The sequence below is a fragment of the Phyllostomus discolor genome, chromosome 2, assembly GCF_004126475.2.
Source record: "Phyllostomus discolor isolate MPI-MPIP mPhyDis1 chromosome 2, mPhyDis1.pri.v3, whole genome shotgun sequence".
Taxonomy (NCBI): Eukaryota; Metazoa; Chordata; class Mammalia; order Chiroptera; family Phyllostomidae; genus Phyllostomus; species Phyllostomus discolor.
Window position 1 is genome coordinate 216,701,690 of NC_040904.2, and position 16,034 is coordinate 216,717,723.

General features: G+C 69.0%; 2 protein-coding genes across 6 annotated transcripts; one reads left to right on the plus strand and one right to left on the minus strand.

Annotated features, from left to right (window-relative positions):
* Window positions 1-7,858, minus strand: ALG12 (ALG12 alpha-1,6-mannosyltransferase). 2 transcript variants are annotated; one of them, XM_028532614.2, is made up of 10 exons: window positions 7,702-7,858; window positions 5,178-5,459; window positions 4,970-5,102; window positions 3,955-4,128; window positions 3,268-3,462; window positions 2,763-2,866; window positions 2,025-2,248; window positions 832-1,001; window positions 672-747; window positions 1-533 (listed from the first exon to the last, which is right to left on the minus strand). In XM_028532614.2, exons 2-10 carry the CDS (start codon window positions 5,382-5,384, stop codon window positions 302-304), a joined length of 1,515 nt encoding a protein of 504 aa, XP_028388415.2. In that variant the 5' UTR covers window positions 5,385-5,459; window positions 7,702-7,858; the 3' UTR covers window positions 1-301. The 2 variants fall into 2 exon arrangements, with proteins under 2 accessions (XP_028388415.2, XP_035875655.1); XM_036019762.1 differs by lacking the exon at window positions 7,702-7,858 and having other exon boundaries at window positions 361-533; window positions 906-1,001; window positions 5,178-5,500.
* Window positions 7,859-8,072: 214 nt separating this feature from the next.
* Window positions 8,073-14,919, plus strand: CRELD2 (cysteine rich with EGF like domains 2). Of its 4 annotated transcripts, none has more exons than XM_028532807.2 (10): window positions 8,082-8,338; window positions 8,464-8,546; window positions 9,174-9,284; window positions 9,605-9,696; window positions 10,390-10,566; window positions 11,653-11,748; window positions 12,732-12,815; window positions 13,646-13,741; window positions 14,165-14,311; window positions 14,633-14,919. In XM_028532807.2, exons 1-10 carry the CDS (start codon window positions 8,210-8,212, stop codon window positions 14,704-14,706), a joined length of 1,089 nt encoding a protein of 362 aa, XP_028388608.1. In that variant the 5' UTR covers window positions 8,082-8,209; the 3' UTR covers window positions 14,707-14,919. The 4 variants fall into 4 exon arrangements, with proteins under 4 accessions (XP_035875658.1, XP_028388608.1, XP_035875657.1 ...); XM_036019764.1 differs by having other exon boundaries at window positions 8,084-8,338; window positions 14,657-14,919; XM_036019763.1 differs by having other exon boundaries at window positions 8,084-8,338; window positions 14,165-14,308; window positions 14,654-14,919.
* The last annotated feature ends 1,115 nt before the right edge of the window (window positions 14,920-16,034 follow it).

Consider the following 16,034-nt stretch of genomic DNA (forward strand, 5'->3'; position numbering starts at 1 on the left):
TGATAAGGAAAGGCTTACAAACTTTAATTCTCGTCCCGTCTGAACACGTGTGCATCCTGAAACGCCCCTGAGGTGGACCCTGTCCCGTGACCGCACGGGGGGCTGGCAGCAGCTCAGGAGCCTGCCGGGCCCGAGACTGTGCCCGGGGCCCTCGCCCCCACTGGCGGTGTGTGGCGCTGCGGCCGGCAGGCGCGGCCGGCCCCTCAGGCCCGGCGGGAAGCGTGCCGTGGCCCCAGGGCTGCTGCCCTGCTGATGCCTTGTGCCGGATGCTGGAGGAGCCCGGGAACACCGTGTGGCCCCCTCAGGAGGGCCTCGGGAGTCTCTCCAGAAGCACCAGCTTTGTCTGCAGGTGGACGCTGAAGGGAGGCAGCCGGGTCAGGTTCAGACTCGCCCCGGTGGTGCCCGCGACCCTGGCCAGCACCCGGTGTGTGTCCCGGTAGAGGGCCAGGCGCTCGGGGGCCGCCTCCTCGAGCAGGTGCGTGTAGGCCAGCGCGCGCTCAGCCCCGGGCCGCAGGTCCTCCCTCTTCTCGTACCTGCAAGGCAGGAGCGTGCACGCGCCTGTGCCCGGCCCCACACCAGCCCCCCGACCCGGCAGCCCCAGGGAGCCCGGGCCAGCCCCTGGGGGAAGGGCCGCCACCGCCGCCTGTCGTCACGTCCTGAAGGGAACGTACCTCCAGGCGCCATTGACCTCCAGAAACCGGGACACGCCCGTCTGCGCGGCGGCCACGTCGATGTGCAGGACGACGCCTGCCGAGAACCGTGTGCGCTCGGTGAGACCGCGGCCGGGCGCCCCTGGCCCACGCCTCGGCGGTCCCCAGGCCGAGCACCCACCTGCCTGGGGGGGCACCAGCTCATGCAGCGTCCGCATGGCCACGCCCCCGGGGTAGTTGAAGTGGGACACGTACAGGGCCGTGGCCGAGTAGGCGGCGTTCACCACAAGGTGCCCGACCACGAGCAGGGACCCCGCTTTGTACAGCCACGACTTCCGGTAGTTGTTCAGCCTGGAGAGAGAGCAGCGTGTCTGGCGGGGAGCGCAGGGCAGCACAGGGGGGAGACACGGCACTGGGCACGCAGCCCGGCCGGGACCCTGCGCGGAGTGGGGAGGTTAATCACCCAGTGCACAGATGAAGTGCTGGAGAAAGGGGATGAAATCACCTAAGAACTTCCCTCGGTGAAATCCCACCCAAGACACTTTGAAACTGCTATTGGACTCGGAAACACCATGAGCTGTGGCTCAGACCGGAGCACAGCCCCCAGGCCACGCCCCGAGCTCCGCTGGGCGTGCAGGAGACGGACGCCGACCAAGCGTGCGGGAGCAGGGGCCCTGCCAGGGACCGTGAGGCCCACAGAGAGAGAACAAGGGACCTCGGTATCGTCAGCTTCAGAACTTGTCACCCCGTGCTCGCTGGTTTTTGGTGCTATGAGCTCCAGGAACAAACCGACGGCGAGCACCAAGGCACCACTGCCTGCTCCTTTGTAGAAGGTGCTGGCCCGTCGGCTCAGGGGACCCAGGGACCCGGGAACCTGTGCCCAGACTCTGGGCAGGCCCTGCTGCGCTCTGCCCGACAAGGCCTCGACCCGTGGGGGCTGCAGGCCCTCGGCGTCACGCTGTCACCCACCACCGGTCAGGGTGGCACCCCGAGAGCAAGCCCAGCCCCGGGGCGGCTGCCTGAGGGAGCCCCACACTGCCAGCGCTCCTGTGTTCCAGTCACACCTGGCAATGGGGAGGTGGCCCTGGACCATGCACAGGCAGAAAGCTCCCAAGTGTAAGTCCCGCCTCTGCCCTTCGAGACGCAAACCCACCACCCAGACCTTCACCCCAGGGCCCGGAATTAACGTTCACGAAGGAACTCTGCTGCCACGTGCGTCCCTGTGGGAGGGGAGGGACCTGGTGCGCCACCGCCTCCTGCCACAGACACACAGCCACGACAGCCACGGCTGCCCTGCTGCCCTTGAGAACGCCCCCCCCAGCCCCAGGGACACAGCGAGTGGGAGAGCGAGCCAGAAGCGGCACCTGCACTCACAGGTAGGCGCAGCCCCGGGCGGCCACGGCGTTGAGCAGGGGGAAGGTGTAGATGATGAAGCGCAGCTCCTTGTGCGGCAGCAGCGAGTACAGGGCCACGAAGCCCAGGGCCGGCAGCAGCAGCGCCAGGGCCCTGCGGTCCACGAGGCCCAGGGGCACGAAGAGCAGGCTGGCGCCCAGGCCGCGGGGCAGGGCCGAGTAGAAGTACCACAGCAGCGGCGAGGTCTGGGCGGGAGGGTCAAGGAGGCCCTGGCTCAGGCCAGGAGCACACGGAAGACATACCCTGACAGGCGTCCCTGCCCAGGGTCCCGGGACCCCCTCCACCCGTGGACGGAGGACGGAGGCCGGGACCCGGCACATCAAGTCCAGCAGACGGGGCTGGGTCCTGTGCAGGGGTCTGACCTGCCCGCCCTGGTCTCTGTGAAAATGCCGTCCCAGGCGATGGGCTCCCCTCAGTGCACTGTGCGTTCCACCAGCGAGTGTTTAACTCCCGAGAGAAGGCGTTAGTCACAGGGCCCCGGGGAGCCCGGCAGGCAGCACGCCGCGGTAGGGTCACCCCCCCGCACCGGGCCTGCGGGCACCTCCCCACGGGGCAGGGTGGACGGCGCCAGTCCTGGCGCTCTGGAGGCTGCAGCAGCCACTGCGCACCCCTCAGTGCGCCCGTCAGGCCCCGTCCCGTGTCCCCCTCGGGCGGGCACCCTGCCCGGCCGGCGGGCCCCCAGCGACAGGCAAAGGATACCCCCCAGTTGGAGCTTTTGTTCTGCACGAGGTTGTACCAGAGCACTGTTCCTTCCGGCCACACGAGGTAGCGCCAGAAATACGAGTCGACAGCCACCGTCAGCCCTAAGGGAGGGGATAGGAGATCCTCAGGAGACCACGCGGCACCGGGAACGCGGGCCGAGCCGCCCCGAGTCCCAGGTCCCGGGTGCGTGTCCCCACGGAGCTGCCTCCTCGGCCCAGACCCCGCGCGCCATCAGCTGCCGGGGCAGGAGCTGGTGCGTTGGGGCCGCGGCCCCCAGGAGCACCACCCCGTGGGGTCCCGTGACCCGGGTGGCAGGAGGACAGGCGCGTCTCGTGGGGACCCTCGGGCCGCACAGGAGGAGCCGCTCGGAGACACTCCGATGCTGCTCAAGGTTCCCGCCACTGTCTGGTGGCCACGCCCCCCCACCTGCCCAGCCTCCCTCCACCGCTGTGGCAGGAGACCGAGCGCCCCCTCCAGGCGGGAGGACCGCACAGCGACTCACCGAGGCAGAGCAGGCCGGCGGGCACAGCGAAGCGCAGGGCCCTGGCCACGGTCAGCCGCCGGGTGTAGAGCAGCAGCAGCAGCACGAGGCCCAGGAGCAGGCTCAGCTCGGCCCTGAAGACCAGGATGGCCAGCGCCGAGAGCCGGATGAAGCGGGCCCACCTCCGCTGCAGCCAGGCCGTGAGGGCCAGCAGCACTGGGGACACGGCGAGATGCGGGCGTTGGCTTCTCCCGCGAGAGCCACGCAGCCCCCCACGCAGCCCCGCGGGAGCCGGCAAACCCTGCTCCGCCCGGGGACGCCCCGCCCATCCCGCAGCCCGGACCCAGAGGCTGCGTCCAGCCACCTGGTCCATGTCTGGAGGGGCAGCTCCCTGCCCCCCACGTGCCCCGCCCACCTCAGCCGACTCCACTCCAGTCCCATCAGGCCCGGAACCCGCCCCACCGTTGGCCTCCCTGGGGCGCCCGCAGAGCACCCACAGCGAGCTGCCTGTCTTCCCTGAGTCACGCCACGGCCTGCCCCAGGAACCCACCCAGGCGCGTCTTTCACGGACAAGGGCACCCCGACCCAGCCGAGGACAGGCAGCGCTTCCCGGCACGGGCCGTCCTGTCACGACACCTGTGGGGGCAGCCATCGTGGGGCGCCCACCCACCTGCCACCGGGCGAGGGGTGCGCCCGGCAGCTACGTACCCACGGGCAGGGCCAGCACGTTGGGGAGTGTCCGTGTGCAGTAGAACATCAGGTGGAACTGGGTGGCCGTCACCCAGCAGAACACGGTGGCCGCCGTGGCCCCAAACTGCCGCCGCACTTCCTTCTGCCAAGTCCAGAGTCCGGAAACCACTCCAAGTCCGAGGACCGCTCTGACTGAACAAGGATGGTGACCCGTGTGTGACCCGCGGGTCAGCCAGCGGGTCTCTGACCCTGACGTGCAGCGGTCGGCGAGTGACCAGGCGGCAGTGAAACAACCCCAAGGGCTCGGTATCAAAAACAGCCTGGGTGTGGGGGGCAGATGGCCTGGGCCTGGCCCCAGGCTCCCCCGACACTGTGAGGCCCGGGACAGGGCAGCCAGTGTCCGTCCCTCCCTGAGTGACCAGCCCGGCACTTGCACCAGAGGCCCCCCACGGCCGTGACAGCCCGGGGCTCCCCGGCGTCCCCCATGACCGGCTCGGCCTGTCTGGCTGCCTTGTGTGGTGGTGTGCCCCTCTCCTGGGCTGCCCCTCCGCGGGGACCTGACCCCGGCACAGCTCGCCAGCAGGCCGGACACACCCACCATGAGATCATGTTGGTGTCTGTCGGGGAGACGTGGGAACCGTCTGGGTTTGGGTGCAGAGAAAAAGCGCCGACCTGGAACAGCGGGGGTCCCTGGCTAGAAAGTGAGGCTGCAGAGCTCTCTGCGGGGAACTCTCTAAATTGGGCCCTGAGAAAAATCTGGAAGGATCAACACAGGCAGCCTCTGAGCAGGGAGCTGCTAACACCCTCATTTCAGTCTCGGGAGGCAGGCGCCCCGTTCTCTGTCCCGGGTCACACCCCAGAGAGGGCTGACGTCCGGCTCTGACCCGTGCCCGGAACTGCCACACCGCATGGCCCCGCGCAGCCACGATCCGCAGGCGGACACCGCGGAAGGGGCCTCCGGTCGGCTGGCTGCGGTCGCCAGACCTCACGACGATTCTCCCGTCCCCCTTCAGGGTAAGGCCCCCGTCCTTACCTGTCAGCTGAGAGTAGAACTTGGACGACCCCAGCAGCGAGAGCACGCAGACCGCGGGGCTGGACAGCACCGCGATCACCAGGGGCCCGAGGAATGTCCTGGGAACCACGCCCGGGAACTCCAGGTGGTCGTACTGCAGAGAGAGGGCAGGGTCAGCGGAGGCCCCGGGACTCGGGGAGGACGCGGCCGCAGCAGGCGCCGGACTCACCTGCTCCACGTCCAGCCGGTGGAAGAGCAGGTCGTGCGTGGCCTGCAGGCTGAAGCTCTCCTCCACCTTGGTGTAGGGGCAGGCGGCCAGGTGGGCGGCGGCCACGGCCACCAGCAGACCCAGCAGCAGGCGCTGCCCGCCCCAGCCCAGCGGCCTCTTCCCAGACATTCCGGGCTTCCCCTTCACGCCCCGTCCGTCACCGGCCATCAGCACTGCCACGCCGGGAGCATGTCACAGCAAACACGGGGACCCCCGCTTCAAAAGTCACGGCTGAGGCAGCGTCTGGGGGAAGATGTGGGCGAAGGGTGAGCGGGAATGCTCGCCGCAGCTTCTGCAAGCCTGCAGGTACACGGAAACAGGGTTTTCACAAAACCACGCTTGAGCAGCGTTCCCGTGTGAACCGGCCGCCTTACACGAGGCTGGGCGAGGGTCTCCGCGCCGAGGACCACTTGGGTTGCTGAAGTCCTGCGTGTGGCCCGGCCCCGAGGGCAGGAAGCCCGAACACGGCCTGGCCCTCCTGGTCCCGCTCAGATCTGGGCGGAGGCCGAGAGGCAGCAGCGCAGAAAAGGGGCCGCAGGGCAACCAGGGGAGCCCCTGCACCCCCCCGGCGGCCTTCTTGACGGCCTGTGAGGGGTTGTGGAGGGCCCCTGGTGGCACCCAGCTGGTCTCGAATGTGAATACATGGGTGGGAAAAAGGGTGTTGTGTCCTTTGAGGGGCCGGGATGGATGTGCCCGCAATGGACCACCCAGACACCAACAGGCGATTGGAGGGGGGTGTGGGGGGCATCCAGTCAGCTCCCGCCTGGAAGACCTGGACCTGTCCAGTGTGGGGAGGAAAGGCGGCGACTTCTTCTCTGTGTTTTGAGCTTTTCTCGAAACGGGTCTGATTTTATTTGACCAAAGCCAGAAGAGCCAGAAGGGAAAGACGCGTCCCACAGCGCCGTCTGTTAAGCTTTAAGGAGTCTGTGCTCCCCCAAGACAACCAGCGGGGCCTCAAGAGGGAGGAAAACCTGTGGGTGAGAAGGACCGGGGACCGCCTGGACTTGGTCAAGGTGGCAGTAAGCTGGGGGGAGGCGAGGGGAACAGGTGCCATCATCGAAACCACCCGAAAAATAGAGGAGCCCTTAGAAGTGACTTGTTTTTTCCTCCAAATATAGAAACACACATGGGAACAGGTGCTGCTACTTTATCTCCCTCTCTCTAAAGGGTAAGCTCCTGAAGTGGGGGATTTTTCCCATTTGTTTCAGCCCCCTCCCCCCACAGCACCCTCAGCACAGAGAATGGACCCTGGTCACCACACGGGGTGCAGAGATGTGCTGGATGGGAGATCCCTTCCAGGGATTATATCCGTGGGGTTATATCCTGCGCACAGGGCCACTAAGCTGACTCACCACTGCATCAGCAGAGCCTGGCACACAGTAGGTGCTCAAGGAACGAACTGAAGGAATTTGATAAAAACTCTCAGGCATGGATGTCATCCCAGCAGCTTAGTTTTCACTGAGAACATGCTAATGCTTGAACCCCAGAGGCAGAGACCAGAGAACACCCACATGCTACTCTGTTCCTCTAACTGCTTCACAGGGAATTTAAAAAAGAAAAAAAAAAGTTTAAGGAAACAGGAAGCGTCCACCCCGCGGAACTGTGGGAACTGGTGCAGGAGGGCTGCGGGCAGGGACCTGCAGGCCTCACGGCTGTCTGTCTCTACCACGAACAGGCCTGTCCCTGCAGACCCTGCCCACACCTAAGGCCCCGAGGACGCTCTCCTGTGTGCAGAACTCGGCCCCTGCCAGGCCCCAAGGCCTTCTCGCCCACGGGGCAGTGCGGCAGAAGCAGACAGCCAAGCAGCTCTTCTGGAAAGCACGGGCAGCACCCGGTCTCCGCCAGACGCTCCCAGGACTGTGGGACGACACGGGACCCCAGCAGCACAGGACCCAGGGCCACCCCACCACCGGACTCCGGAGGGCGGGGGGCGCTCGTCTGCACTGGTCCACCCCGCTCGGCAAGCACCCTCGGGCTAACACCAGCTGTTCTAGGGAACCGCGGCATCTGGGGCCGGGAATGAGCTCCCCGGGCCTCTGGACCCCTCGACCCGGCATCTGCGGCCTCTGCCGAAGCCGGTCGAATCGGACGTTCCGAGTGTTAGCCCCATGGGCTGCAAACACAAACGACTCGGAGAGAAGCGGGCCGGCTGCCGGCCACACGGCGGAGAAGACTTGGTGTACCGTGCGCACTTCTTCCTTCTGGCAGGTGCGTCCTACTGGAACCCAGGTAGGGCCGATCTTCGTGCTCCTCACCGAAACCACGGTTCCAGTGCCCCTCGCCGGGGCACCTGCGGAAATGCGGGTTCCAGGGCCTCGCGAGACACTTCTCAGGCCCCAGGTGAGGAGCCCGGCCCCAGGTGGAGGGGCCCGGCGGCTGTCCCACGAGAGCACGCACAGAAAGGCCGGAGGAGCGCAGCGCGCGCTTCAGCTCGGGATCCCCGCCGCCCACCCCGAGAGCCCCGGCCGCGGCAGCGCACGCTTACCACGCGCGCCCGCGGGGCTGTCCTGCGGAGCGCGACTCCCTCGACTGCACGAGCTGCCCCAGCTGCCCGCAGCCGGAAGAGGGGTAGCGGAAGCGAGCTCGGATGTGAAGACCTTGCCCGAACCTAACATGGCCACCAAAGCCTAGCCGCCCTGGCGGTGGGCGCCCTCCTTGCCCGGAACAAAGATGGCCGCCACGGGCGCACGCGAGAGGCGGGGCCGAGGGGGTGGGTTCGGACCTTCTGGCTCCCCTTCTCCCCTTTCCCAGAGGGACGCTGACCCGGGACCTTCCTATTGGTCACTTCTCGTGGCGAGCCCTGATTGGGCCACATGGGGACAGAAAGGATCCCCCAGACCAATAGCGGTGCGAGAAATGGCGGGGGGCGGGGCCCCGTCCGGCTCCGTCAAGTAGTCCCGGGAACTGCCGGCGCCGGTGAGCCGGTGGGCGGCCGGAGGCCTGAGCGCTGGGCCGTTCCTTCCCGCCCTCGGTCGTTGCCCGCTCGGCCCGCCATGCGCCCGTCGGCCCCGGCCGCTCTGGGGCCGCTGCTGCTGCTGGGGCTGTTGCTGCTGCCCGGCGAGGCCACGCAGAAGCCGACACCCTGCCAGGGCTGCCGGGAGCTGGTGGACAAGTTCAACCAGGTGGGCTGGCGGCGCGGACACGGAGCCAGGGTCAGCCCACGCTGGACCCGGGTCCGCCATTCGGGCTGGGGTCAACCCAGCACGGACCGGTGCGCCGGAGCCTCACGCCCATGCTCCCCCCGCAGGGAATGGTGGACACGGCCAAGAAGAACTTCGGCGGTGGGAACACGGCGTGGGAGGAGAAGTCGCTGTCCAAGTATGAGTTCAGGTGGGCGCCCGCCCTGCTCCGAGCCCTTGGGCATTCCCAGGAGATGTGCGGGGGCCACGCAAGCCGGTGCCCTGCGCTCCTGGCGGCATCCCGGCAGGTGGGTTAGGAGGGACGCTCAGCTGGGCGCGGAGAAGGCAGCGTGCAGAGCGGGTGGGAGCACCCGGCCCCAGCTCCCACGGGCGAGACAGGCACGGAGGGTTCCTTCAGCTCGGCCACCTGTGCTCTGGCCTGGGACTGACCCACCGGCCCCTCACTGGCCTGCTGGCTTCCCTGCCGCACAGCAGACTTGGTGGTCTCTCAAAGACGCAGCCTGGGAGAACTGTGGTTGTGGCTCCCCCTCTGTCTGGAGCCCTGGGGTCCTGCCGGCTTCAGGGGCTTCCCTGCGGACCCCACCCGCCCTCTGTCACCCTGAGGGAGGATGCAGAGGCTCTGACCCCCCATGTCCCCTCCAGTTCAAGTCTCCTCGTGGCACCCAAGACGCTCTCCTGTCCCTAGTTGGTGTGTCTGTCGGGGGTTTTTTTCACTAAAGCAGCCCATACACCGCTCTGGCCTGGCACCCGGTGGGGCCCCAGGACGCCGAGGCGGGACACGTGCTGACCTCGGGCGGGCGGGCGGGCTGTGTTGCAGCGAGGTCCGCCTCCTGGAGATCGTGGAGGGCCTGTGCGGGAGCAGCGACTTCGAGTGCAACCGCTTGGTGGAGGAGCACGAGGAGCTGCTGGAGGCCTGGTGGCTGCGGCTGTGAGTGTCCGGGCTGGGGGCTGGGGTCACCGAAACGCCCCGGGGCTGTGTCCTTAACCCGAGGTCTGAGAGAACGTCAGACCTGGAGAAGTCACCAACAGTGTGGAGGGCGTCCACCCACCCGTCTTCTTTCTACTCTGTCACCTCTGTCGTGCCCTCGGTGCAGCGACCAGAGCGGGGAGTGGGCCGGGAGGGTGCCCGCACCCGCCTGTCCCTTCCCAGGTCCCCCGACACCTGCAGCGCACGTGGCGGGGAGCGCATCTTTGCCCCCAAGGACTGGAAGGTCCCGTGCGAGTTAACGGAGCCTCTCCAACCCTCAGGAAGAAGGAGCACCCTGACTTGTTCGAGTGGTTTTGTGTGAAAACGCTGAAGGTCTGCTGTTCTCCAGGAACGTACGGACCGGACTGCCGGGGTAGGTTTTTCTCGGAGAGACCCTGAGGCGCCCGGGCGTCCTTCCCAGTGGGCAGAGCGTGGGAGGGAGCTGGGGCCGGCGGCTCCCACCCGGCCTGGACGCTGCCCTCTCCGCGCCCAGCCGAGGGTCCCTCCGAACCCACCTGCCTGGACGCCGCCAGGAGTGCGGGGCGGCGGCTTCTGTGGCCCCCGCACAGCGCTGCTCACAGCAAGGACCGGTCTGTGAGACGCCGGGGCCGGGGTGTCTGTTCGGCCGCACAGGTCACAGTCAGCCCCAGTGGGCAAGTCCGGGTTCAGCCCCAGCTTGCTCTGGGGCCTCACCAGAGTCACTCGTGTGGTCGGCTGGACCATGTGACTCCATTTTTGAGGTGAGACCCTCTTACTGGCTGCCGCCACCTCCCGCCTGCCCTTCCTGCTGTCCCAGCAGCACGTGGCTGCAGCTCCACCCGCCCCAGGTGCCAGCGTCCTCATCCCAGTTTTCGGGGAGGCTCCCGGACCCCTCCTGGGGCCCGCAGGCTCCCGAGTCCTCAGAGAGCCGTGGTACCCACTTCAAGGGCAAAGTGGGGTCTGGACTTGAGCGAGGCACCCGGAGAGCAGCTCGCAGCTCTGAGCATGCAGCGAGTGAGGGAAGCGGCGTCTTTTCCGTGTGCGAGCATGCCCCGGGTGCCACTGACCGCCGTCTGGGTCCCCACAGCGTGCCAGGGCGGGGCTGCGAGGCCCTGCAGCGGGAACGGCCGGTGCAGCGGAGACGGCAGCAGAGAGGGGGACGGGACCTGCCAGTGCCACCCGGGCTACCGCGGGGCCCTGTGCACGGACTGCGTGGACGGCTACTTCAGCGCGCTGCGGAACGCCACGCACAGCGTGTGCACAGGTAACGGGCCCTGCAGAGGTGGGGCTGCGCACCTGCGGGTCTTCCGCCCCCGGCGGTCAGGGCGTGCGGGGGGACAGGGACGAGACTGGCTGGCTCACTGCTGTGGCCCCACTTCCTGTCTCCAAACCACCCCAGAGGAGAGGAGGGTCGAGTTTCTCCTGATCTCTTGCTGAGATGACCCCGGGGTCAGCAGTCCTGCGACATCGGCGACGGTCTTGGTCTCGTGGCCTGGCACTGGCGTGTCCTGGCATGGGGCCTGCTCCCCACACGGCTCTCCTGCAGGACGGCTGACCTTGGAGGGCCGTGCTGGGTGTCCGTGGGTGCAATGCGGGCGGCAGGGGCCAGAGCAACCTGCTGTCACTCACAGTGGAGACAGGGTGGGGAGGTGGCCCCGGTGAGAACCGGAACGCCGGGAGGCCACGGGGCATGACCTCCTGGCCCCGGGTCCCTTCTAGAGGACAAGCTGTGGCGGTGACCTGTGTTAGGTACGGGGGTCTTCCCAGCTGGTCTCCAGGGGCCGTTGCCCTGCCCTCCCACCCCCGGGGGAGTCTCGCACAGACAGACCATCTTAGCTGTGACTGGCCTTACCAGCCATTCTAGTGGCCTGGGAGCAGGGGCCATGCCCTCCCCCCAACACGCAGCCCAGGGCGAGTGCCGGGGGCGGCTGGCTGACTGGCCTGCTCAGGGGTGGGCTGTGACAGCGGGACAGCGACCGGGGCGGCCTTGTCAACAACACTCGAGGGCGCAGCTGCCCTGGCCGGCCCATGCGGTCGGAGTGGCAGCCCCTCTGCGTTGCCGGGCCGGGGTGTGGGAGCTCAGTGGGGCCCACCAGCCAGGGAACTACAGAAAGTCCCTCACAACCCTCGTTTGCGGAGGGGGCACCACCGACAGGCGCGGGGAGCCCCGTGGGTGCCGGGCATCCCAGGAGCATGGCTTTCTGTCGGGGAGCGAGTCGGGCTCTGCCGGCGTCTTTCGGCTCGTTTCCGGTTTTTGCTCCGGCCTGCTGGGCGGGGACCCCTCACTGCTGACGCCCCTCACACCGCGGGCAGGCCCGAGCACACCGACAGTGCCCACTCTGCCTTCCAGCCTGCAACGAGTCCTGCAAGACCTGCTCGGGCCCCACCAACAGGGACTGCGCCCAGTGCGAAGTGGGCTGGGCCGAGGAGGACGGCGCCTGCGTGGGTGAGCGAGCTGCCCCGTCCCCCCGCTTCCCTGGGGGGGCTGCGCCAGCCCCTCCCAGGCGGGCTCACTTCCCCCCTCGGCCCCATCGGGGACTTGTGACAAGGGGAGGTGACCGTGGTCTCCCGTGTCACGTCTCAACGGTCCCAGGACACGTGCGTCTCACCCACAGCTGGTGGCAGGTGCGGCCACTTCCAGGAAGGAGCCTCGGGGGTCCCTCCCCCCCTCTGCCGCCCCCACTCGGGGCCCGGACGGTGGCCCCTTTGCCAGTCGTCCTCACTGTCGGCTCAGGCCCTGGTTCCCCGAGGGGCAGACGTGGGGGCTGGCGGGGGCGCTGACGGAGACTGGGGGCACGTGGTCCCCGCCTGGACAGGACTCGGAGCAGCAGCACGGGCAGGTCCTGCTGCTCACAGCCCCCCGGACGTGCCTGGGCTGGGGAGCCGCACTGGCGAGCCTGGCGGTCACAGCGTCTGCCTGGGCCGTCCACTTGGCCACAGAGGGGGCGGCGGCTGCCCTGGGCTCCTCCTGCCACACAGACGTGAGGCCCCAGGCGTGTCTCCCTGTCCATCCGTCTCCACCCGTCCAGCCTGGCGGCCTCCACCTGCTGCGGTGCGCCCTTTCCTTTGGCTCCGCCCACCCTGCAGCATCTCAGAGCCCGGGGCCCAGAGGCCCACGGGCAGGCCAGCGGGCGGCAAGTAGAGGCGGCCGCCCCCCACCGCACCACAGCATCGGTGGTTACCGCCCCCCACCGGAGCCGCGAGGCCTTGGGCCAGTCGGGCCGCCCGCCCCATCTCCAGGGCGAGGAAAGCACCCCCGCCCCCCGTCCTGCAAGAGGCCTCCAGGCACGGCCCGCAGAGCCGGCCTCCACACCGTGGTCACTCCCTTCAGGCCGGCCCTGGCCGCGGGAGGGAGGTGCTGGGGGCCGGCTGTGTGGTCCGGGAGGGGGCGGGGGGGGCGGGCCCTCACGGCGGCGCCTTGCGTTGCAGACGTGGACGAGTGTGCGGCGGAGACGCCCCCCTGCGGCCCCCAGCAGTACTGCGAGAACGTCGGCGGCTCCTTCAACTGCGAAGGTGCGGCCCGGCCGTGCGCCCGCCCCTCCCACGCGCGCACGCCCTCCGAGGGGCCCGCAGGGGTGGCGGGCGTCGGCCGTTGCTCGGTCAGAACGCCTGGAGACGCTGGAGCAACGACAGACGGCACCATCGGTCCCACCCCCGGGGCCTGCAGTGCTGGGCGGGCTCCCTGCGGCTGCTCTCCGGCCTCGCCTGTCGGGCCCTGCGCCTCGCTGGTGGCCGTCCGCGTGTCACGGTTCCCTGCGTCCCGCTCACGGTCCCCGAGCACGCGGCCACTGCACAGCTCGCCGCACTCCGGGACGCTGGGCGTTGGAACGCGGTTCCCGCCGTCGGAGCCCTGAACGCCCTCGCCGGAGAGCTTTCGCATTCGCAGGGTGCCCAGCGCCGCGGGGCTGGGGCCGGGGCCGCCTCTGCCGGGGGTCTGGGGCGGCGCAGGCGCTCCTCCTCCGCCTGGGACGTGCCGGCTCGGGTCTCCGCTGTTGCCGCTGAGCCCCCGGCGGGCGAGTGGGGCAATGTCAGCGGCTGCCGGCACCGGCACCGGCACCGGGGTGGGGGAGGGCAGTTTGGGAGAGCACTGTCCTGCAGCTTCCACAGGGGTTCGAGGGAGGGTGGGGCCTCGGCTGCAGGGGGGGCCGGTCGTGGCACCCACCCCAGGCGTCTGTCCTTCACCGGGGGAGAGCTCTGTGAGCCCCCTGCATGACCGGTGAGGGGCCCCCGGCTCTCGGGCACCAGCTCCCCCCCCCACACCCTGTGCCCCTGCTGGGGTGTCGGCCCCGGGTGCTCCCGGGCGGCCGGTCTGCTGCCGCCACAGCCTCTCCTCTCGTTTCCAGAGTGCGACCCCACCTGCGTGGGCTGCACGGGCAAGGGCCCGGGGCGGTGTAAGGAGTGCATCCCCGGCTACACGAAGGAGAGCGGCCAGTGTGCAGGTCAGTGTGCTGTCCAGGCTGGGCTCAGACGGGGCCCCCCGAGGGCCCTGAGCTGAGGGGCGCGGACAGCGGGCTCAGGTGCTCCCTGCGGGCCCCGCTTCCCAAGTACCCGGAGGTCTCGCGAGATGCAGACACGGAGGCGGGGGCCGTGGGGCGGCCCCACTGCGAGCCCTGCACCCACGTGTCCTGTCTGCGCCCGGCTCGCACGGCCCTGCGGCCGGGGTCCAGGCAGGCCCGGCCAGCCCCCACCGGCCCGTCCTCCTGGGCCGCCTCGTCTCTGCCCCTGCCCCAGAGCCCGGATTCCCCAGGCTCCTGTGAAGTCCCGCCCTCGCTCCGTCTCGAGTTGCGGCTGCTGAGCCCTGTGCCCGCGGGGAGTGAGCCCCGCGGGTCCTGGCGGTGACGGAGGCGGACTTTCTGTTCCAGACGTGGACGAGTGCGCGCGGCCGGAGAAGGCGTGTGCCAGGACGGGCGAGAACTGCTACAACACCCCCGGGAGCTACGTCTGCGTGTGTCCCGAAGGCTTCGAGGAGACGGAGGACGCCTGCGTGCCGGCACAGCCCGCGGGGGGCGGTGAGCGGCCTGGGGGTGCGCCCTGGGCCCTGACAGTGGGGGCGGGTCCCTGCACCGACGGGGGCGGGGCTGCGAAGAGAGGTGGGGGGGCCCTCCCCGCAGAGGGAAACCTCCGTGGCGCGAGGCTCGTGGCTGCCTCTGCAGAGCTTCCTGGGCTGGAGGCTGGCGCTTCCGTGGCAGAAGGGGCTGCTGGCCTGCCCCCTGCTCCCGGGTGCCGGGCGTCAGACCCAGGGGTGCGCAGGGCCCGCCCCGCCTCTCCTGGCCTTCGCCGGCGCCATGCGCGCGGACGTCTCCCCGAGTGCCCGGTGTGTTTTCTGGCAGAGGTCGCAGAGGAGGCCACAGAGGAGGTCACAGAGGAAGACGCAGTGCGGCCACCCACGCGCGAGGACTTGTGAGGCTCGCCCCCAGCCGGAGCCCGACCTGCCCTTTAAATTATTCAGACTGACGTCCGGGAAGCCCCGCCCCCCGCCCCCGGGCGGCCGGAGACGCTGCCTTCAACACGGCTGACACTCATTCGACCCTTCAAAAAGCTGCATTTTTGGTTCTTAAACATATTTGTATATTTTGATACTGTTCTTTGTAATAAAAGTCACCACTGAAGGCGGGCACGGGCGGGCGTGGGTCTGTCTCACGGGGGCAGCGGGCGCTGGCCCTGCCCTGCCCATTCGCATGCTGCGGGGGCGAAGACGTGACGTGCCCCTGAGCCCTGCGGGAAGCCCACCTCCTCAGCAACCACCGCAGGCCTGCAAGTAACCAAAACCCTTATCGGGGGTTTCAGGACGAGACCCAGAGGGGCATAGCCCTCTCTGGGGGCTGAGCTGGAGACCAACAGCAGTGAACCCTGGGCCGGCGCCTTGGCCAGGAAAGGAGGCGTTCTGGGAAGGGGGCAGGCAGTGGGGTGGAGAGGCTGTGGGCCGTCCTCACTGGTCCATACGGAGGCCAGGCTGTGGCCTCTGCTCCGGCCCCCGGGGGCCCAGGCCCACCCTGGGCAGGGGCCAGTCTGGGTGTGTCCCTGCAGGGGCTGGCTGCACCCGGCAGCCACTGCCTCACAGCTCTGTGTCCAGCTGGCAGGGGACAACAGCAGGTGGGGTGGGGGGACAAGAAGCTCTCCGTCCCAGGACAGGTGTCCCCGAGTCCCTGCAGGGACGTGGGTCCCATTGGCGTGTCAGGATGACTTGCAGTGCGGGCAGCGGGCCGCTGCTGCTACCTGGGGTGGGGGCCTGCACCCGGGGCCCTCGGGGGCACGAGGCTGACATGGTCCCCTCCTGGAGACGGCACTGTGGCACAGGCTGGCGCACAGAGCGGGTGGTGGGAGCAGTCACCACCAGAGTGGGTGTGGAGGGGAGTGGGGGTCCCTGACGGGTCTGGAGGGGGGCGGAGGACAGCACACCGGCATGAGGGCTGGGGGCAGCAGGGGGTGCCTGGTGCTGACAGGTGGCTGGCCTCAGGGTGGGGCCCAGAAGGGAGGCACGGGGACCGGCAGGAGGAGTGGCAGGCTCAGCAGAGGCCCAGCCCAGGACAGGTGGCCCCTGATCTGCTGGGACCTGGCGCTCAGGCCCAGGCCAAGGTGTCAAAACCGTTCCCCAGGGTGGCCCCGCGCCCCAGGCCGCAGAAGTAACGCCCTTTCCAGGCAGGACCCAGAGAATCTCAGGTCCTTGCAGGACTGGACGTATGGCCACCAGGTGGCACTGTCACCCCACACACGGCAGGGTCACCCGGGAGC

What these genes read in the sequence shown, in the direction of transcription:
- CRELD2 (XM_028532807.2), top strand. Translation starts at nt 8,210, where the DNA reads ATGCGCCCGTCGGCCCCGGCCGCTCTGGGGCCGCTGCTGCTGCTGGGG. An exon ending in TGGTGGACAAGTTCAACCAG is followed by an intron (nt 8,339 to 8,463) that starts GTGGGCTGGCGG and finishes CTCCCCCCGCAG; the next exon opens with GGAATGGTGGACACGGCCAA. An exon ending in GGCACAGCCCGCGGGGGGCG is followed by an intron (nt 14,312 to 14,632) that starts GTGAGCGGCCTG and finishes GTTTTCTGGCAG; the next exon opens with AGGTCGCAGAGGAGGCCACA.
- ALG12 (XM_028532614.2), bottom strand. Translation starts at nt 5,384, where the DNA reads ATGGCCGGTGACGGACGGGGCGTGAAGGGGAAGCCCGGAATGTCTGGG. An exon ending in ACCGGCTGGACGTGGAGCAG is followed by an intron (nt 5,103 to 5,177) that starts GTGAGTCCGGCG and finishes CTCTCTCTGCAG; the next exon opens with TACGACCACCTGGAGTTCCC. An exon ending in GTTCTACTCTCAGCTGACAG is followed by an intron (nt 4,129 to 4,969) that starts GTAAGGACGGGG and finishes ATCCTTGTTCAG; the next exon opens with TCAGAGCGGTCCTCGGACTT.